The 22,765-nt window shown below is 38.8% G+C and overlaps 1 protein-coding gene across 4 annotated transcripts in view; it reads left to right on the top strand.

Moving 5' to 3' along the window:
- pign.S (phosphatidylinositol glycan anchor biosynthesis class N S homeolog) overlaps positions 1–22,765 on the top strand; it is a 151,821-nt gene that overhangs the window by 9,472 nt on the left and 119,584 nt on the right. For all 4 annotated transcript variants that reach the window (XM_041567654.1, XM_041567656.1, XM_041567655.1 and 1 more), the window contains 5 exons: positions 12,334–12,568; positions 13,418–13,539; positions 18,802–18,900; positions 20,345–20,451; positions 22,243–22,367. In XM_041567654.1, the coding sequence (XP_041423588.1) occupies positions 12,348–12,568; positions 13,418–13,539; positions 18,802–18,900; positions 20,345–20,451; positions 22,243–22,367 (674 nt within the window). In that variant the 5' untranslated portion in view covers positions 12,334–12,347. The remainder of the gene's footprint in view (positions 1–12,333; positions 12,569–13,417; positions 13,540–18,801; positions 18,901–20,344; positions 20,452–22,242; positions 22,368–22,765) is intronic.

Genomic DNA, 22,765 nt, shown 5'->3' with positions numbered 1-22,765 from the left:
GGCACTGCTTAGAATTTGCATCAAAAGTAGAAATGAACGGTATTCTTGAGGACTTGTACGGCTTAACCACCTTTTTCTCTAGTAACTGTTGCCTGGGAATAGCCCGCATCTCCTGTCTGTGTTTTTGTAGGATGCTTCCCTCGTATCCTTTAGCCAAAAATTTTTCAATCACCTGTGCCGAAGCATTGTCGTATAATTCCTCCGTGGACGCTATGCACCTAACACGTAGCAACTGGCTACGGGGCAAGCCCTTAAATAACCCAGGTGGATGATATGATGTGGGCCGCAGTAAATTATTTCTATCCGTCGGCTTGGTGTAGACTGTGGTTAAAAACTCCTGTCCTGTATATTTAATGCTTACCGGTACATCCAGAAAGTGTAACTCAGTGGGACTAACCCCAGAGTAAATTTAATAGTGGAATGTATACTATTCAAATATGCCAAAAATTCATTGAGGCTGTCCAATGACCCAGACCAAAGAAAAAACGTATCGTCCATATATCGCATATATGCATAAACGGGAAGTAGCATGGGCCATGCACATGTCATCCTTAGCAGAATATGCCAAGGTACAGCGGATCCCTTGGGGCTTGCGAATCATGCTCCAACCAGCCTTATTCAAGGACAATCAGGAGTTCCTAGCAAATGGCATGTCATCCTGAACCTCTGCAGCCTCGACTTGATTACACTCACCGTTCAACAGCTGCAGTCCGGATCAAGGGAATTGAAACAACAGCTGCATGTGTTGGAGGAGGAGTACAAGGCCCTTCCAGATACAGACACAGCTCTAATTCGCAATCTGGAGGTGAGGTTGGAACGCCTGCAGGAAGACCTGTTACAGATGAACTTGCGCAAATTTGCACACGACACCAGGGATTACAGCAGAGGGGAAGTATACACGTGGAAAGACACAAGGCGTCAGACGCAGAAACACCGATCCGCATCAGCGGCTTCATCAGATATGGGATCAGCGCATTCATCAGAAGTGGGTCGAGATTCGTCTGCTTCTTCAAGGGGCTGCGGTTTCTTTTTTAGGCAAAGGCCACCCAAGGCATACCGGAGGACCAGGAGGGGCAAGCGAAAGCCAGCAAGCCGGCTCGCGCAGCAGCAGGAAGAAAATGAATCGCAGGTAACTAATGTTTTTAACCTGTCACAATACAAACTTTCTAAAGCCGAATTGACGGCACTGAAGAAAGGGCTTAATTTCGTCCCTGCATTTACTGTTCCAGCATTTTCTTTCTCCATTGAGTCTATGCACAGGAATGTTTCCCCTGAAGAAACCTTTGTTTTTTCTAACATGGAATTTGCCCCTAAGATCAATGTGTATATGCGATATATGGACGGTACGTTTTTTTTTCTTTGGTCTGGGTCATTGGACAGCCTCAATGAATTTTTGGCATATTTGAATAGTATACATTCCACTATTAAATTTACTCTGGAGGTTAGTCCCACTGAGTTACACTTTCTGGATGCAAGCATTAAATATACAGGACAGGAGTTTTTAACCACAGTCTACACCAAGCCGACAGATAAAAATAATTTATTGCGGCCCACATCATATCATCCACCTGGGTTATTTAAGGGCTTGCCCCGTAGCCAGTTGCTACGTGTTAGGTGCATAGCGTCCACGGAGGAATTATATGACAATGCTTCAGCGCAGATGATTGAAAATTTTTTGGCTAAGGGATACGAGGGAAGCATCTTACAAAAACAGGAGGTGCGGGCTATTCCCAGGCAACAGTTACTAGAGTAAAAGGTGGTTAAGCCGTACAAGTCCTCAAGAATACCGTACATTTCTACTTTTGATGCAAATTCTAAGCAGTGCCGGAATATTGTGTTCAAATATTGGAGTCTTCTCAGCACCTATCCGAGGTATGGTCAGTTGTTTCAGGCTCCACCCCTCTTTTCATACCGGCGGGGGAAAAGTGTTGGTGACTTGGTTAAAACCAAACCCAAGTGTAATCCAAATAATCAACACCCTATAAAATCGCACAGCACTTTTCCCTGCAGGAATTGCGGGCACTGCAGCGGTATTATTCCTGGTGAGCACGTTACACATCCATTGCAAGGCTCTAAACATTCTATCAAAGGTTTCTTTACCTGTGACACCAGCAATGTAATTTATTGCTTGAAATGTCCTTGCGGTCTGGCCTATGTGGGCCAGACATCCAGATCCATTAAAACTAGATTATATGATTATATGAACACAAATCCACAATCAACCGCCTGTAGTCTGTCAAAACACTTCAGGGACAAAAGAAGCAACTAAGGATAAAGAAAAAGAGATGGTTAAAACTAAACGAGAAACCCTTTTAGCCAAGCATTTTTTCACACATGGCCACAGGGTGGCGCAGCTCCGTTGGCAGGTGTTAGAAAGAGTTATGAGCAAACAGGGCCAAGAAACCAAAAGATCTCTCTTACAAAGGGAGTGTTACTGGATCTGGGTGTTGCAAAGTGAGTGTCTCAATGAGGAGTACAATATGTCATGCTATTTATAAAATTATGCAACAGTATAAATAAATACTAATGTTATTCCTTTCCCTTTCAGATAAAAGTTTGTTTTGAGATCCCTTCAGGGACAGGTAAAGTTCCCTTTCCCCATCCCTTTAGGATGCAGGGTTATCTTATATTAAGTAACTGTTACTTTTTTAATTTGCTTTGTTTACTTGTTACAATTTTAACCTTTTTACCTTGGTTAGTTTGTTGCCATATTGTTTCATTTTTTCTTTTAGATATTCACTTCTAAATTTCACCAATCCCAGCATTACGTGAAGTCAAAATAAGGGACAAACAATTATGGACTTTAGTGGGTCTTTTGTTTATTATTGTCCTTTTAAATGGTATTTTGATACAAACTTTTTTCACTGCAAATCTTAAGTATGCTAATTTGTTAATTGAACCCTCTTGAAATCATGTCTGCACTATGTCCACACTATGCTTGACAAAGGGACATGTCCCCAAAACGTTGCACAATTGCATAATAAAATTGCAAGGGCTTGCCCTGCTATCGCAACTCCTGTGTGCCAGTGAAATTCTTCTTACCCTTGTTGTGAGCTGGCCGATTCCTCTATAGCTGGGCACCAGGATAAGAATCTTTGGGTTTGTGTGGTGTGCGGCTTCTCCAAAGCTCTTCTGTTCTAATCCCTATAGACATCTCAGCCTTTGCAGGTTAGGTTGTAGCCGCATGTTCACCAATGGAGAAACTGAGTTTCCATCTCTTTACCTTGTGTGTGCAGTGACAAGCAGCCCAGGCTTTCATCAAGGATTGTTAATCACAAGTATGTATCTTAATACTGCATAAGGAGCCTAGTTACTCCTGGAGCAGAAATGTCAAGCTAAAGGTTTGTCAGATTTATATTTTTCAAATGCCCCTCTGATGGAGCTCAGTGATTATACATACGTCCACAAAATAACGTGATAGTTTTACCAATATAGAAGAGTAAAGCATATGACTGTAGTACATGTGAGGCAATGTCACTTCTTAACTCTCTTGGCCTTATGAGGATGTGGGCAGGAAAAGTCTGTAATCATACTGTTGAACATGGTGCAGTTGCATCTATAAAATCCTACATTTTATTTCTACATTGGGTAAATTTAGTGAAGGAAAGAGGGAATGTACCAGCAAGTCCCTTAGACTTCATTTCTTTCTTCTGAATTTCCACCTGATTTGAACCAATTGAAGGTTTCTCTATGGGGTTGTTGCACACAGAACTCCTAAAAGACAGTATGAAAAGAAGGTGGCTCTGAGAGGAGGGTAGGAGATGGGCAGTAACGTACAGTGAGACAAGTTACAGGGAGCAGAGGAGTAAAGTAAATGTTAGCAAAGTGATTTTATATGCTAACCTTTGCTTAACCGGCAACAATGCTAAAGATTTTAGCTGGGTTTGAGCAGATTCCAGCTTAGGACAGAGCAGGAGGATCCTAGTAGAGTTGATTGCAGGGGAGGGAGGTGGGAGTCCCATGATTAGTAGGAGATTGCAATAGTCTAAACCAGTGCTGTCCAAGTTCTGTGGTACCGAGGGCCAACATTTTACTGGCCTATGTGGAGGAGGGCCGATAATGGAAGTCAGTGTTGGCCACGCCCCCTTTTAAAGCACACCCACTGTAAACCACACCCACATTACCACAAGAACTTTTAAGATAATATCCACATTAACGGTGGTAGCACACCAGAAAACCAAATGGTTGGTGCTCACTGCAGGGAAATCCCTCATCACTCATATGTGAAAAATTGAACTCATGTTAAAAACATACCCTTAAATCCATAGGCCTCATCCTCCCCTGTGGATAATACAACAACCCCCAACACATGATTAAACACCTTAGGGGCCCTTAACAACAATTTCCAAATGCTAACAAATCCCAAAAACAAACCCCTAACAGGCTTACATCCCACAGGTAGCGTAGGGCAAGCAGAGAATGGCACACACAAGCAGCACTGGGCAAGCAGAGAATGGCACACACAAGCAGCACTGGGCAAGCAGAGAATGGCACACACAAGCAGCACTGGGCAAGCAGAGAATGGCACACACAAGGAGGCAGGGCCGGCCAAGGTATTTTTGCACCCTAGGCAAAGGCTTCAATCAGTGCCCCCCCACCCAGTCCTGCATTACCATTTCCCACCTTACCAGTCATATAGCCCCCTGTACCTGTGCCAGCACCTATCATATTGCCTCCATTTGTACCTATGCCAATGGCAGTCAATCCCCCAGATTGCCCCCAGACCCCAATCTCTACCTGTGCCAGCATAAGACAAAACATCCATCATATTTTTACCCCCAATCTGTACCTCTGCCAGTGGCAACCAAAATAATCCATTATATTGCCCCAATTTGTATCTGTTCGAGCAGTAGCCAAAAATCCATCAGATTGCTTGTCTAAACTGGAAAACTGGGCAGCAAACTGGAAAATGAGGTTCAATGTTGATAAATGCAAGGTTATGCACTTAGGCAAAAATAATATAAATGCAAGTTATACACTAAATGGCAGTGTGTTGGGAGTTTTGTTAAATGAGAAGGATCTAGGGGTCTTTGTAGATAACAAGTTGTCTAATTCTGGGCAGTGTCATACTGTGGCTACTAAAGCAAATAAAGTTCTGTCTTGGATAAAAAAGGGCATTAACTCAAGGGATCAAAACATAATTATGCTTCTTTATAGGTCCCTGGTAAGGCCTCACCTGGAGTATGCAGTGCAGTTTTGGACTCCAGTCCTTAAGAGGGATATAAATGAGCTGGAGAGAGTGCAGAGACGTGCAACTAAATTGGTTAGAGGGACGGAAGAGGGTAGACTGTCAAGGTTGGGGTTGTTTTCTCTGGAAAAAAGGCGCTTGCGAGGGGACATGATTACACTTTACAAGTACATTAGAGGACATTATAGACAAATGACAGGGGACCTTTTTACCCATAAAGTGGATCACCGTACCAGAGGCCACCCCTTTAGACTAGAAGAAAAGAGCTTTCATTTGGAGCAAAGTATGGGGTTCTTCACAGTCAGGACAGTGAGGTTGTGGAATGCACTGCCGGGGGATGTTGTGATGGCTGATTCAGTTAATGCCTTTAAGAATGGCTTGGATGATTTTTTGGACAGACAATATCAAAGGCTATTGTGATACTAACCTCTATAGTTATTATAGGTACGGGTATATAGAATTTAATTAAAAGTAGGGAGGGGTGTATGTATGGATGCTGGGTTTTCATTTGGGGGGGTTGAACTTGATGGACTTTGTATTTTTTAAACCCAATTTAACTATGTAAAATCTGTGTACCAGTGCCAGCAGCCCTATATTGCCCCATGTACCTGAGCCAGCAGCAGCCAATCCTTTATATTGCTCCAATCTGTACATGTGCCAGCATCAGCCAAAAAATATACACTATTGCCTCCATATATGTACTTGTGCCAGCAGCAGCCAAATATCCATCATATCATCTGTTTACCTGTGCAAGTAGCAGCCAAGATATTGTTCACAAATATGTACCTGTGCCAGCAGCTGCCAAAAGGGAGCTGGGAGTGATTCTGTCTGGAACAGGGGGGCTTATAAAGTTGAAAAACTATTAAAGTCCAAGCAAATCAGGGTTTAAAAAAAGAAAGGAAATTCCCTTTAAAAGTGTGCCCCCCCATGATTGCGCCCTAGGTGGGCCCCTACTCTGCCTGCCCCTAGTTCCAGCCCTGCAGGGAGGGAAGACAGAACAGAGCAGGAGACAAGGAATGCTCTCATTCTAATATGTACTACATACAGTGCTAGTGCCTCATTAGCATTTTGTATAAAGTGTGAACAATGTGGGCAGTTTCAGTCTGGGTCTCAGGTGTAAACAGTACATGCTTTTGGATGTGAACAATAGAGGTGTCACAAGTGTGAACAATGCAGGAGGATAACAGGTATGAACAATACAGGTGATTAGAGTTTGAATTTGAGTTTACATATGGTAAACAGACACAGCATCTGGGGGGCCAAAGAAGGGGGCTGCAGGCCGCCAGTTGGACAGCTCTGGTCTAAACGGATAGCATAAGCGGTATATAGTGGCAATATTGCAGAGGTAAAAGTGTCAGGTTTTGACAGTAGAATAAATATGATTAGTAAAGGAGAGAGCCTGGGCAAAGATGAACCCCTGCAGCGTGCTGAATTAACAGTGTTAATATTTATGGCATCAATAGCAATGGTGTAAAGAAGAGAAGGACTAGGTTTAGGCAGGAAGACCATGTGCTCAGTTTAAGCCAGGTTAAGCTTAAGGTGACATTGGGTCATCCAGGAAGAGATGGCTACGAGGCAATTTCCGATCTGGGTCTGAATGTAAGTGGTTAGTGAGGGGGTGGGCTAATTATATCTGGATGTCATTGGCATATAGGTGATATTTAAGGCTAAATTAAGATATAAGGTCTCCTATAGAGAGAGTGTACAAGGAAAAAAGCAGAGGGCTGTATACAGAACCCTGAGGTAACCCCACACTAATCTGAACCGGGGAAGAGTATTAGTAAAAGAATGGAAAATGGGGTCTGGTAAAAGACCCATTCCTGACCCCTCTTCTGCATTTATATTTAGCTCTTGTATGGGAGCATGTAGAATGGAGTGACAAAATATGGCATTGCCATTTTCAATAGTGGCCTATGCAAACAAATAGCTGAAAAGCTGAAGCTAAGATGCACTGGAATCACTTCTGTTGCTGGTTGGCGTCTCTGCCAAGGAGATCCCAAAAAGAAGCCTGCTCCTCGGTACATTACGAAAAAGGCAAAGCTGTGCAGCAAGGTTGGTAGACACCATGGTTTAGGGGCACAGGTTCGGTATTGGTGGGGTCTTCTTGGTGTGTCTAGGGAGAGAAAAGGGGCCCTATAGCTAATGTATGTAATTTGTTCTTTAATTGACGGATGTTGTACATATGACTGCACCCTAAAGGGGAAAAATCACAAAAATGAAAATGTAATATTTTTCATCATATTGAAATAAAAAAAAAATATATAATCAATTAAAATTGATGTACTGTTTCTGAAATATATCTTCACCCTCAGCATCTGTTTTTCTTCATTTGGGAAAAACAGTGAGTGTCGGATTGTGATTGTCAGATACAATATATCTTGTAGGGGGTTCCCTTTTCTAGCAGATGAGAGATCACGCAACGATCTGATTCCAGCACAAACAAAATCTAACAAAACAACTGACTTTGGCACAAGTCCTGCATGTAGTGAGGCAGTATTTTTTAAAGATTTTAAAACAGTGAGCTCTATCTAATACATCTTCTAGGCAAAATGACCCCCCTAAACGGTTGTTTCAGAAACAGATCAGAGTTTGTAATTGAATATATTTAGAAAATGCCTTATTTTAGAATGATGTTTATATAAAATTTTCATTGTCACGATAGTTCTCCTTTACGTTTACTTTCAGTTGTTAACATTGTTGCCTTACAGCACTTGGGTCCTGCAAGCTATTTGCAAGTCTGTGGGTTTCCTAGTTTGTTGTGGGGCAGGGTTAGGGACCTTATACTGTAAACTTGATTGGGCCAGTGAATTACGATGATCTCTGGGAACGTGCAGAATAAATGTGTTATTAAATATGAAGCATTTCACTACAAGTCTTCCATTCAAAGCTATTGCATATGATATTATAGTATCTCTCTCCTTACTCAATGATTTTTGGCTGACAGTTATACAAAGTGTGTGGTTAAATGTATTCAATAACCATCAGAGAGCCTCTCAAACTTACATGTTATTGTATTGTGCTTAATGTCCCTCTAAATGGTAGGACAGCAGGTTGCCAACTAAAATGTGCATCAGCCGGGTGTTAATGATGCATTTCAGGCTTGGCATTCTATCTGACTTCTGTTAGTACATCTGGTATAACAGCATAAACCCTGCTAGACTGGATCATTATCATATCACTGACCAAGAAATAGCTTGTGTGTGTATGGAGCACAGAGCTGAAGGTAATATAACTTATACTCCTCCTTTACATCAGCATACGCACACAACTACATTTATGTTTGTCGGAATTGAAGTTTTGCAGGGAAGCACAAAGGAAATGATCTAAAATAAGTATTTTAGAGCAGTTTTCTCATACCAACAATCTACAGGTGCTGCAAGCTTATTCAATTAATTAATTAGCGGCTAGGTTGCTACAACATATTTTTATAGTTTCAGCTATTTTTAAAGCGCTCACCAAGCCGGCGCTGTGGTTCGGGTGCTACTGCCCCGAACCTGTCGCTCAATCAAATACAATCTTTAAAGATCAGAAACACTCACCACTTGTCGTCTAAGGCCCGGGTGCTGCGCCCCGAACCCGTAGCTTAGGGGGAAATACTTCATTTGACAACTCCACCATAGGCACACACTCCAGCAACTTCTCAGACGCAGCTTAAGATAAAAAAAAAGTCTTTATTTCACATCAGATAATACCTGATGCATCATCTATGTGCAGTTTCCTTTAATGGAGATGTCAGACCAAAAACTTTTTTTTTTTTTTAATGAAAGTGAATGTTATTTCTTAGCAACATTTCAATATGCATTAATTAAAAGTTATCAGAAAAGTATTTTTTTTAAATTTAATTGCAAAGGAAAAGAAACAGACAGACAGATACTGCTTTCAACATCAATTACATTTACAAATATCTTTAAATCCATTGTTCAGAGACATTTTATTTTATTTTAAATTGGTGGGGCTTGTGGGAGTGTGGGCAGGTTTGGATGGATTATGGGTGGAGGCATAATGGGCTGGGTTTAGGGTGTATCAGGTCTGTGGTCATTGTGGTATGGGTCTTTTTTTTCCCCCATTGGAATTCTGCTTTTGGCAGAGCCCTCCTCCTTAGGACCCAGGTAATCAATGTGATAATAAGAGGCTTCTTTGGGGAAGGGTCCTACTACATAAGTAGTATGGGGCTCTGTGGTTCCTGATGGTGGTTTTGCATGATTGCATCTCGTTGCTGTTAATTTTTTCCCCCCATGGTTTCCAAGGTGTTTTTCAGTCTTCAGCAGCATCAAAGTTGAAAGACATAAATACTTCTACTTTACATTTAGCTTAGTGGATCTTACTTAGAAATACATACAGTACAGCATCTTATTGGAAAACAACTTCTGCCCACTACTAACATACAAGAAGACTCAGCAATTTCTCAGTGACTATAGTTTTAGATTAGATTAGATTCAACTTTATTGTCATTGTACAAGTACAAGGCAACGAAATGCAGTTTAGTTCTAACCAGGAGTGCAATAAGCAGTAAGTGCAGGATAAGGTATAAATTATAATTGATATGTACTGGATAATATTTACAGAGTGAGTTACAGTCATATGAACATAATATACAGTTTGTAGTAACTATAATCTGTAGTTACGAGCAGATGAACAAATGTACAGGTTGCTGCAGTAATTTTGAATATGCAAAATATGTGCAATATTGAATGTGCCAAGTAGATGAGGAGTGTGAGGAGTCCTTAAGAACACTGCGTGCTCGACGAAGACAGTGCTTCTGGATGTCCTCAATGGATGGAAGCGGAGTCCCTGTGATGCGCTGGGCAGTTTTTACCACCCGCTGCAACGCCTTGCGCTCAGCAACAGAGCAGCTCCCATACCACACTGTGACACAGCTGGTCAGGATGCTCTCTATTGTGCAGCGATAAAAGTTCACCAGGATGGCTGAGGACAGCTGGTTCTTCTTTAGTATTCTTAAGAAGAAGAGGCGCTGGTGAGCCTTCTTGACCAGGCTGGAGGTGTTGGTAGTCCAGGACAGGTCCTCCGAGATGTGGGTTCCCAGGAACTTGAAGGATGACACAGGTTCAACAGCCATCCCGTTAATGTGGATGGGATCATGGGAGCCACTTCTCTTCTTCTTCCTGAAGTCCACAATGAGCTCCTTGGTTTTGGTGGTGTTAAGGAGCAAATTATTGTCTGTCCACCAAGTGGCCAGATGCTGGACCTCCTCCCTGTAGGCAGTCTCATCATTGTTGCTGATGAGACCAATCACTGTGGTATCGTCTGCAAACTTAATAATGGAGTTAGATCCATTTACAGGTCTGGATCTAACTCCATTATTAAGTTTGCAGACGATACCATGGTGATTGGTCTAAAGTGTGTCTAAAGGATGTGCAGGTTAAGGTATGTGTTGGGGGCAGAAGGAGGGAACACACACATGCCCCCTCTAATAAATATAGCACTTATGAACACAGCGCTATATTCTTTGGGGTAGCTACAGGTCTGTATGCTCCAAAACAGAGGGCAGAGGAATATAACAATTCTTCAAGAGGCAAACACTCTTGTGCTTATATTTTGCAAACTGCCTCATGGGATGTACTGACCCTTTTTGTGCCCCATTTTATAATCACTCAATCTAGCAGTTGTCAACCCAGTTTGCCTTTGGAAGATGCACTTATTGCAATTTGGATAGCCGAGTTCAAATTTGTTATTATACATGATGGGGATTGTGTAGGTAATATTAAATAGTTTTATATGTGAGTTACTCCAAAAAGGTTTTTGTGTTCTTTCCCGGATAAGGAGTTAGAAAGAATTGTATAGATCATGCCTAATCTACTGTTCAGACAGAATGATATGTATGACTGGAGGGAGGACCTGAAATAATAATAATAAAAAAAGACTATTTAAAAATCATTGCCATTATCAATGTAAATCATTTTGTTCACTGCTTATTCAGTTATCAAATGTTCACTGTGATTATATTTTGTCTGTGGTGTGACCGTGAAACTGATTAAAATGCTTGAGTAATCTTTAATAACCCCCAATGCATTATGTAGACCTCCCTGTGTACATTTCCACATTAAATGAATGATGCTACTGTTATTTTAATTTTATATTACACTATATTATTTATAGGCATTCTTATGTACAGCACGAAAATGTGGATAACTGGAATCTTCCTAAGGTTTTTATATACTGTGTATATATATATGTGTGTGTATATATATATGTATATATATATGTGTGTGTATATATATTATATATATAATCTTGACAACGGTCCAAGACCAGGACCGAAACGTTGATCTGTGCTTTATGCTTTTAATATTTTGAAAAATAAATTAACCTTTTTAAAAAATCATCCAGTGTGCGCTGCTTACAACAAGATAGAAGTATATATATATATATATATATATATATATATATATATATATATATATATATATATTTGTGTTTTTCATCTTATAGATAGGCCAGTCAAATTTTTCTTGTTGACGTTTACATTAAGGTTGTATTTTGAAAAAAGAACACTAAGGGGCAGTACTGTGCTTTGACACCGATTGCAAATGGGGTTTAGTGTGTGTTATCTATGGATGTGCTAGAACCGGGCAAGTTGATTGCATCTTACTCTAAACTGCAGTAGCCCCAGGTTATATGATGAAATCAGAAATAACAGGTGTGCCTATTACAGAATTGGCCGCAATTCTAGATAGAATAATGATATGGCTATAGCCAGTTATTTTTAGAGCTTTGTCAATCAAAATTAAATAGTAAGAAAGTGCTCACTGGACCTAAAAGCTATGTTCAAATGTTATGAGCACTGGAACATAAAAAACAGATGTTGACCAGAGCCGAAATATAAATAATAAGCATCACTTCAATAATTATTAATCATTACTGCAATAAAAATATATGCATATGAACTTAAATAATTTATGCCAAAATGTTTTGTTGAAGCCAAGACCTCTCATGAACTCAAATATCTTCCCAAAAAAATCTTCTCCAAACCCCCACAGTGTTCCATATGAACACTAATGGTGTCAGAATCACAAATAATGGTAATTACCAACTCCGTACTGTTTTGCTGAAATGTTTTTTTAGATAAATAAAATAGGTGTGCTAAAACTAGTTCTGCAACTTGTTCGTATTTGTTTTTTCCCCAGGCCATCTCATCAAAATGCTGGTGTTTTTCCTTGCTGGCCTTGCTGTGCACCTTGTGTTTTTTGCCTCAATATTTGACATATACTTCACTTCCCCACTGGTTCATGGGATGACCCCACATAGTACAAGCCTGAGGTCTCCTGCCAAACGCCTGGTGCTCTTTGTTGCTGACGGCTTGCGGGCTGACACTTTTTTTGAATTAGTAGAGAATGGCACTTCTAGAGCCCCTTACCTCAGGTAAGTTAACTTTCTTACTGTTTATAATTGAATAATTTTTGTTAAGTAAGTTCACAGTGTTCTGCAAGTTGTGTATCTATATTAATAATATAAAATTCAAATCCCAATTTATCTGAATTAAATTAATATTGCCAGCAGTTTTGCTAACTCAACAACTGCCACAATTTTAAAAGATTAATTTTTTTTTTCTGCATAATAAGGACATGCCTGGGCTATTTTACCTCTTGCAATCTACTCACTACTAGAATAAACTTTAGATTAGATTTGTACTCACACATGCATAATTATGCATATATATAGACCCGTCCCTGGGATTATCCATCTTTCACTTATCATAAAGGAGTGAGTACATAGTAATGATGTGCGGGTTTACTCGTTGGTCAGGCAGCGGGTTCAGGTTGAGCTCAGTTTTTATAGACTCGTGCCTGCCCATCCCACCCATCATTGGCGGGTCGTCACGGGTCTATTATGGGGGGGGGAGGGAAGCCGGATGCGGGTGGGCACGGGTTGGGAGGGAACAGGTTAGGGTTGGGTGCAGACTGAGGTTTTCTCGACCCGCACATCACTAGTTCATAGGACAGCAGGAGAGGCCCGAGGAGCATTTGTTTGGCTTTGAAGGAGTGTAGTAGAAGTAAAATGGTTATATACCTGAAGAAAATATTTGCTATATTGTTTCAAGAGAGAGGAAGAATTAAATACTGCTTTTGGCTACAATTACAAATAAATAACTTTAAAATCATTTACATTTTTTAAATTAATGTTTATATGAATGTTGCTTAGAATTACTGGTTGGTGATGTAAAATAAATGCAAAAAACAATATTCATTTTCTTGTTTTTTATGTTTGCAGAAATATAATAGAAACCAGAGGCAGCTGGGGTGTTTCTCACACCCGAGTTCCTACAGAGTCCAGACCAGGACATGTGGCACTTATAGCAGGATTTTATGAGGATGTCAGTGCAGTTGCAAAAGGTATATAGTCTGACCAACCCTGGTACCACCAATGCAGTTAAACATTGCAACAAAGGCTGCTGGCGTTGCTTGTTTATTGAAAATGTGTTAAAGTATGAATTACTGTTGGAAAAATATCCACATATGATCACCAGTATATGTGCTTTTCTTAGTTTATACAATGAGCAGTCTATACAAAGAATTGTAGCAGGATAGAGTATATGCCTGTGATTTTAAACAGGTCATGCCTGTTCACCTCATGTAATTAGGTTTGAGGATGGCCATTAAGAAACAGTACTATCTTATTTATCTTATTTATATAATCTAAACCATTGTACCTATGTTTACTTCTTTTATATTTATAGGTAACTCAAATGCAGTCTTATATTTTAGGCCTGAAATCATTCATCTTTAAGACAAAGTGATTTTTTTTGTAATTGTCAAAGAGATATTTGAGCCCATATTTAACTTATTAACTAAATAACTAAGTTACCTAAATATAGTTTACATGATTTTTTTTGCTTTATTCTATTTATAATTTAATCTAATATCCTTCCTATTAGGTTTGTGGGCATACTAATTAATCAATCTTTAGAATTCTTTATTTACTTGAGTATAAGGGGCAGATTTATCAAGGGTCGAATTTCAAAGTAAAAAAAACTTCAAAATTCGACCATCGAATTAAAAAACTTCGAATATCGAAATCAACGTTTTTTCAGAAAATTTGGCAATCCTGCGATCAAATAAAAATTGTTCCATCGAACGATTAAATCGCTCGAATCGAAGGATTTTTAATCGACCAAAAAAACGTAGAAAAATAGGTTAACATTGCACTTCGGTAGCTTTAATTGAAGTCAAAGTTTTTTTTACTTTGATTATAGAATGGTCAAATATTCAAACGATTTTTACTTTGAATCGAAGTAACTTCGAAGTCGTAGGGGCCCATTTACTTAGTGAAGGAATAGATTAAAAAAAACTTTGAATTTCGAATGTTTTTTTTGGCTACTTCGACCATCGAATGGGCTACTTTGACCATCGAATGGGCTACTTTGATCTTCGACTATGACTTCGAATTGAACTAAAAATTGTTCGACTATTCGACCATTCGATAGTTGAAGTACTGTCTCTTTAAAAAAAAAAGTTCGACCCCCTAGTTCGCCACCTAAAACCTACCGAAGTCAATGTTAGCCTCCCCATAGGCTTTGCAATCTTTTTTTGGTCGAAGAAAAAACGTTCGACCGATGGATTAAAATCCTTCAAATCAAAGGATTTAATCGTTCGATCGTACGATTTTTAGTTCGATCGTACGAATTGCGGTAAGTCCTTCGATATTCGAAGTCGAAGGATTTAACTTCGACAGTCGAATATCGAGGGTTAATTAACCCTCGATATTCGACCATAAGTAAATTTGCCCCGTAGTATCCTATTCGATGGTCGAAGTATCCAAAAAATTACTTTGAAATTCGAACTTTTTGGACTTCGAAAATTCACTCGAGCTTAGTAAATCTGCACCTAAATGTCATTTTAATGTACCAGTAGCTCCATTACTCTGCAGCAGACTGTAATTAATAAATAAGACAATTCTTTACAGCTGTGTTATAAAGAAGCATTGATAGATAATTGATAATTGCTTGCTTTTGAGTAAAAATCTATTGTTTCACAGTGTCCAAGCATGTTTGAGGCTTCTGCTGGGGTGTTTTGGGTAGTGTCTGCACCTGTTTGCACCTTGCAGCTGCCCCCAATGTCCTTTTTAAACCAGCAGACAAGGCCACCATCCGGGGGTACAGGTGGTACTGCACCCATTGTTTGACGAACAGGAAGCCATTAGCCTGGCACTGCCTAGTCAGATGCCCCAAACAGCTGCTGTCTTTTGCGTTCTTGTGAGTCTTATGTCTACCAGCATAACCTTTAAACAACCAGCATAACCTTGTTTTTATTAACTGTGCACCATTTGCTTTTTAATAAACAATACTGGAGTTGGTATTTCTATAACTGAATTGTCCTGCAGCCTGATCTATATTCAGTGTGCTGTGAAATTAAAACATCAGTATTGTATTGTATTTGTATTAAATTTTAATTCTGAGCTACAACAGGTTTTCTAATGCTAATGGTCAGGGCAAGGTTAGGCACAGAGACACTTGTCTATGGCCCCTTTAGTGCTAGGGGTTTCCACCAATGCTAAATGACCCAGATGTGGCAGGAATATGGCAGTCTAAGCACACTAATGGGTTGCTGCTACTTTACTGGGGATGAGGATGCCTCAGAGGGAAAACACTGCTTATGTTTCCGCACAGTCTCAGTAAATCTCTGCTAGTGAGGTAGATATTTTCTACAATTTTCTACCATTTTCTACCATTTCTGGATGAGGGTGCAAAGAGTTAATGGGGCAAATTCACTAAAGGCCAAATTTTGACTTGCCAAAGGCTTCACCACACTTTGCGGCACTTCGTCAGGCGCAAATTCGCTGCCACTACACTAATTAACTAAAATGCAAAGTTGCGTCACTCCAGCCAAACGCTGGCGAAGTTTTGCTAGTATAAATTTTGTCAGCGTGAGCTTTTTCTAGCGAACTTTCGCTAACGTTTGTTTCTGCCTAGCAAAACTTTGTTCACTTACACTTAGGTCAATTTAAATAGGGTGGGTACATATAGGTCATATATGTGTCTTATGTATTGTGAAGTATGGGAATCACTCACGACAGCAGATTAACTGCAATTATGCTGTTTATTGTGGTGACACAATAAACAGCATAATTGCAGTTAATCTGCTGTCGTGAGTGATTCCCATACTTCACAATACATTGGATATTTACAGGGTGCCAGAGACGGAGCATCCAGGGAACCATCACAAGAAGTAAGGCACACACACTAATCAGTGTAAAACCCTCTGCTATAGATATATGTGTCTTACTAGAGATGCTGGTGCAAATGCTTGAAGTGGTCAGTTATTATTAAAAATGTCCGAAGAATCTAAATAAAAACAAAAGAGATCCTCTATTGTCCTAGACATGAGCCCACCATAAAAATGTGGCATGACCCTCAAATGGTTTAAAAATGTTCAAACAAACATTTTAATTGTTACAACTTTTAAAGACAATCCCACTTTAAAATATGGAAAAACGCCAGCATTTTTATTTTATTTTCTATGACGGCATACAGGATATGATGTCTCTGACATAAAATTAAGGAGGATTTAGCTTCATCTTATCAGTTCGAAGGGGGTAACTTTATGTAAATTCACACTTTAGTGTATTTGTGGAGCAACGATCGTTCGCCTAAGTGAAAGTTCACTTGGCAATAGGAAACTTCGTTATCAATTTTCGCTAGCGACGGGCACTTTGCCCTTTAGTAAATCTGCTTCATTGTCTCTTAAACAGTGATACGTTATTGTTCTACAACTATGTACAGTTCTGCTTAGAAGAAGAATGAGTGATTAAAAGGCTAGGTACAGTTCCTTTTAACTGCTGACAATTGCTTTAAACTGAACACTGTGGTTATGTGTGTTTTCACTATGCCCCATGCAATATTTCTCAAACACAGGGTATAACAAGAAGGGCTGCATAGGTTACATCATTAACTAGACTTATGGCTCTGGTAATGCCAAGCATTATCATTTTTAGCAATGTAATATAATACTGAATGAGCTTATAGCTTAACTCTCTGTATAATACTTGTACAGTATCTCTTAGCCGGAACCTGATCCAAATTACAGGGATGCCATCCCCATTGAGTCCATTTTAAACATATAATTCAATTTTAAAATGTTATGTCCTTTTCCTCTGTAATTATAAATCATTACCTTGTTCTTAAACAAGCTTTATAAATCCATATTGGTGATTGAATATTTAATTTGGTTTATTTAATATTTAAAGGAAAACTAAATTTTTGGGGTTGCCAAATGTTTGCAAGCACCAGTGATTGTAATAGCTTACCTGATGCCCTGGGACGGTTATCCTGTTCACTAAAAACTGCGCTGGCCTGGGATAATTCTGGAGAAGTTCTTCAACCCAATCTTTGTTCCTCTTCTCTCTTCTTTCTCCTGCATGGACTTGCGCATGCACACTAGAGTGAAAAAGCAAGTTTTCCGTTTCTAAATTCAGCTTTCACTCTACTGCGCATGCATTAGCCCAAACCGGAAAGAAAAGAAGACAGAATAACCTGAAGAAGATGGCGACATGGATTTTCTGCAAAAATACCCTAGGCTGGTGCACTTAGTGAACAATATCACTGGTCCCAGGTATCAAGTGAGAGATTTTAATTGCTGCGGGGTGCCAAACATTTTGCCACTCACCAGTGATTTAAAGTTTAGTTCTTGAAATTTCTTGTTTTGTTTTGTAGACTTAGCATTCCAAAATCCGATTGCTAGGTCTTCTTTACCTTTACGGATAGGAGGAACTGAATGGAAACGTAAAGGTCCAGTTCACCTTAAAATTAAATTTTAATAAGAGGTAGTGAGCAATATTCTGCAAAAGTTCATTCAGTGCAAAAGCAACAGGAACAAAAAAAACTTACAGCACCCTTTTAGGTGTTTTTCACAGATTTTGTGTTTTTTATGTACATGTATCGGACCTGTTATCCAGAATGCTCCGGACCTAGGGTTTTGCAAATAATGGATCTTTCTGTAATGTAGATCCTTATACATTAAAGATATACTGACACCAGAAAATAATTGTTTTTATATCTATAATAACATTGCCTTTGAATGCTATTTATAAATTTGCCTGATGCTTTTACATTATTTATCTGATCCCCATTGTTCCTCTAGGTGAGGGCTGCTGCTATTTGTGCAGCAGTAGTCCATTAGCTTTAGAAACTCTAATTGACCGGTTAAGAAGGGACAGTCAGGTTGGCAAAACACTCAGGTGTATGAACTTCAAGTAAAAATTACTTACAAAAGGAGAACTATCCGTGAAAAATGATCAGCATGACCTATAGGTAACTTTTGAAGTAAATTAATATTTTGAAAAGACATTTTTTAGTGTCAGTATCACTTTAACTCTGAAAGAAAAACACGTAAACATTAAATTAACCCAAAAAGCTGGTTTTACTTCCAAAAAGGATTAATTATATCTTAGTTAGGATGAAGTAAAAAGTACTATTTTATTATTACAGAGAAAAAGGAAATCATTTTTAAAAATTTTGATTATTTGGATAAAATGGAGTCTAAGGGAAATTGCCTTTCTGTAATTTGGATAATGGGTTTCCGGATAATGGATGCCATACCTGTATTTGCTAATTCATTATTGCTATTTAGTTTTATGTGCTTTACGTTTTCTCCCTTTAGGGTGGAAGGAAAACCCTGTGGAGTTTGATTCTGTGTTCAATGAAAGTAAATTCACTTGGAGTTGGGGAAGTCCTGACATTTTACCCATGTTTGCAAAAGGTACGTTCTTTTTTCCTGAGCTTATACACATGCACAAATGCAAATAAATATATCATGTACACCTATTGATAGGGTCTCTCGACATCAACAACCACATGTTAGTATCTTATATGGGGTTTTCATGAAAATGTTTTAATTGAACAAAATTCAGCAGTGGCATCTGGTTCACTACCATCATCATTTTAAATGATTTCAGAATGAATTTCAAGCAGTCCATGGGTTACGTACAAGATAGATTCTGTAGGTTTGTTCTTGAGTTGAATTTGTATGTAAGGGGAAAGATTACTAAATTAACCAATATTCAAAAGTAGATGCAAGATTGCTGTGTGGATGGAATGACTGATATATTTCATACTTTCCCCATTTTGTCGCCGTTTTTTATACCACATAATAAGTCTGCTCCTCAGACTACTAAGTATTTCAACCAAAGTAACTAATTAAAGTAAATCAGTATGTGCTCTGCTATTGCTCTGCAATATATTAATTATATTTTGAAATTCTGCCACAACTATTAGAATCATGTCCCATTACAAACTGCAAAAAAAGTAAAGAATTCAGCCAGCCTAATGTTACGGTAGCTCTAGGCTATATAAAGATATGAGGAGATTGGCTGGAATGTAGGCCATGCTAAGGTACTTAATATAGGTCAAGGAAACCAGAGATGACATTTATTGTCATATTCTACAGTTCAGTACAGAACATTTTTAGCTTTAGGTCTCTTCTTTTATGCTGGTATTGAAACGTTTTTGTTATGATCTGCCTATATTTCAAATATTAATGAAGCCAAACATTCACAATCCAGGGATCAAAGACTAGCAATTGTTGAATGATCAGTCCAAAACCATGATGTGCAGTTAGGTGTAATACAAATCTTGTATTGAAGAGCATATCTCTAAATCTATGTTTTGTTCCATTTTCATCGAATACCCCACATTGAGTTTTGATGCACAGACAGGGAAGGTGCTGTGAGAATCCTAACCACAAAGTGTTGGGAGTTATGGCGGTTCCATGTGCATGGTGATCTACTTAATAAACGCCTGGCAATTCTGTTCTGCACAGTAGCAGGTATTGAAGCACAATGACACACCAATGTATACTACCACCTGGGGGAAAATAGAGGCCTGTAAATCAACTTCCATAAGCTATTATACATAGGGAATAGTCCAAAAACAGGCATTCAAGTAGACTTACTGGAGAGTTGTAGTTGTATAACCATATAAACTGTGTCCCCACATGCTATTCCTTTGTATTGCTTCGGAAACTTAAATATATTACCTCTGAAGAATACTAATGTTGGTTTTACAATTACTTTTCTGACTTGTACTCATCCTTTCGACTCAGGTCTAAAGAGAACATTTCAGTTGTGCATCTATATTTGGCAAGGTTTATTTTGTTTCTAATTTGTAGCATTGCTTTTAGTGCTATGTTTATATTCTTTTTGCAGGTGCCAGTGGAGACCATGTCTTTACTCATTGTTACTCTGCTGAAAGTGAGGATTTTGCAACTGCAGATGCAACAAAATTAGATACTTGGGTTTTTGAGCACTTGAAGGTAATGAAAGGGGTCATGTTCTTTAACACTCCCCCCCATTTGAATTTGTGTTAAGATTAGAAACAATAAGAGTAATAGCATTATGTTAAATGTGACTGCCCTCCTCACTGTCTATAACTGTTGTAGCCTGTGCATGGACTTTAGGACATGAGCATTAGGTCCCCTGTTCTAGCTCATAAACAAGATTTTGGGATGATGCAAAGAGTTGACAACATTTGTGCCTGCCTCCTTGCTGTGATTGTGAATTTCAGGACTAAAGGAAACAAGATTGAACTAATTTACTGTATACAGTGCAAGTGCATTTTATTTTGCTTGACTTACATCAAGAGATTTGTAATTATTTCTTAGGGTGACAGGTCCCCTTTAATGCCCAGTAATGTACAGTAGCTTATTTAGTAACTTATTTTACAGAAAAGGAATACTAGTGTCTTTTTAAGAAATCAGCCATATGTTAGCCATCAGAATCTGACTTCCCCGGGGATGAACTTTTTGAAACTGTTTTATTTTCGGCAGCAAAGTCACCTGAAAGTCCTCACAAAGAAGTACTTAGATAGTTGGGTTGCTATGTGCCTAAAAAATAAATTGTCATCCATGTGAAATTAGGTTCTAAACAGAGATATAGCTTTTGAAAAGTTTCTTTTTTATAAATGCTTTTGCATTTTAAGTCATATTTGTGGGTGCATAGGAAAGTGTTATCAAATGATTAAATTGACTGCTATTGTCTTACAAATGCAGCAGTTCATTCATGTTTTATAGCTCATTATTGTAGCTCATATAGTATCTTGATTTTCTAATTGTTAGCTGGATACACCTTCATTTTAAGGACACAGCTATATAACTGTTTACTATATAGCAGTCCTTAATGTAATTAATGTGGCCACTACAGTTCATTTGTGCATGCATGAAAACTGTGAAATGTGCAACATTCGGCTTCTCACAATGAGCAAAGGAGGCAGAAAGAAAAGAGGACACCTGCAATTAGACCGCATCACCATAGCATCCGGATGCCACTGTTAACTATTGGTGAAAGTAGAATGATGTTGTGTCTTCAATGGGGGGGGGGTCATTGTGTATGTGCACTATGAGTTTGAGCTTGCTGTTGATTAACTACAGCTGAACACTTACAAAGTGATGTGTTATATGAGCACTAGCAGTGGGGTAACTACAGAGGAATCAGATGCTGCAACATGGGGAGCCATTGGGGGTTGTGGGAGACCAGTCAAAAAAATCTGTGGGGTGCCCCCAAAGTTATGCCACTACACTTCTAGATGTATTAGCGGTAAAATATATAATAGGCTTTCCTTGTCCTTTAAGTCATTTTGGAGCATAATCACTATATTTTTTTTAAGCTGGCCATAGATGTGCAGCTTTTATTCTTTGTGTGACAAACACTCATTAGTTTCAGTCTAGCCATCTGCCATTAACCATTCAGATTAAAAAAAGTTTGAAAAATAACCAAACTGTCCATTAATTGACAGACAACAATTGTACAAAAGTCATGCCCAACAAATAGTAGTGACAGTCATCCATTGATATCGTCAGACATTACATGTAGAGATTTATATTGGTAGCCGATATAAATCTTTCAACCTGTCTGACTAAACAACCGATTTCCATGGTATGAAAAATGACGGGACGCTCCACACACAATCTGAAAACTGTATGAATCTTCGTTTCACGCAATTGTACCTTTGTGTCTATGGCCAGCTTAACTCTCTTTTAAAAGATTTTTAATCACATGTATATTTGTAATTGAACAGCAATTTGTATAACACTTTTTTTGTCGTTAAGGCTTTCTTCAGTTCTGCCCGCAGTAACCAGACGCTGTTTAAGAAACTGAATGAAGAAAAAATAGTATTCTTCCTTCATCTACTAGGGTTGGATACAAATGGCCACGCACACAAACCAGGTTCCAGGTGTGTAGAATTTTAAGCCAAAGGAGTATATTTCAGTTAATATTCAGTCCTTGAACTTTTTCTTTTCCATTGTTTTACAAGCCATTACATTAATCCGGAATTATTAGAGTGTATTAAGCTTTGGATGTAGCTCACACAGGTATCTTAATATGAGTATAATACAGTTAAATGATACTTGGTTCCCTCAGACATGCTGAGCACACATACTAGAGTATCGGTATCCTTACTGGATGTGATGAGAGGTTTTTTTTTACAGAATTATTTTAAGCATGGCACAGCAGTTATCCAACTAAGGCTTCTTTTTTCTAATCCCTTTTCATGAGGCAACATACAGTGCTATTTATGGATGGAAACATGTTATTTACAAGGCTTTTTTTTAAATTACCTAGTTTTTATCG

This window comes from Xenopus laevis, chromosome 6S (assembly GCF_017654675.1).
Source record: "Xenopus laevis strain J_2021 chromosome 6S, Xenopus_laevis_v10.1, whole genome shotgun sequence".
In the NCBI taxonomy this organism is placed as follows: domain Eukaryota; kingdom Metazoa; phylum Chordata; class Amphibia; order Anura; family Pipidae; genus Xenopus; species Xenopus laevis.
Note: the sequence above shows the minus strand (reverse complement) of the source record. Positions and strands in the feature narration are given on the sequence as shown.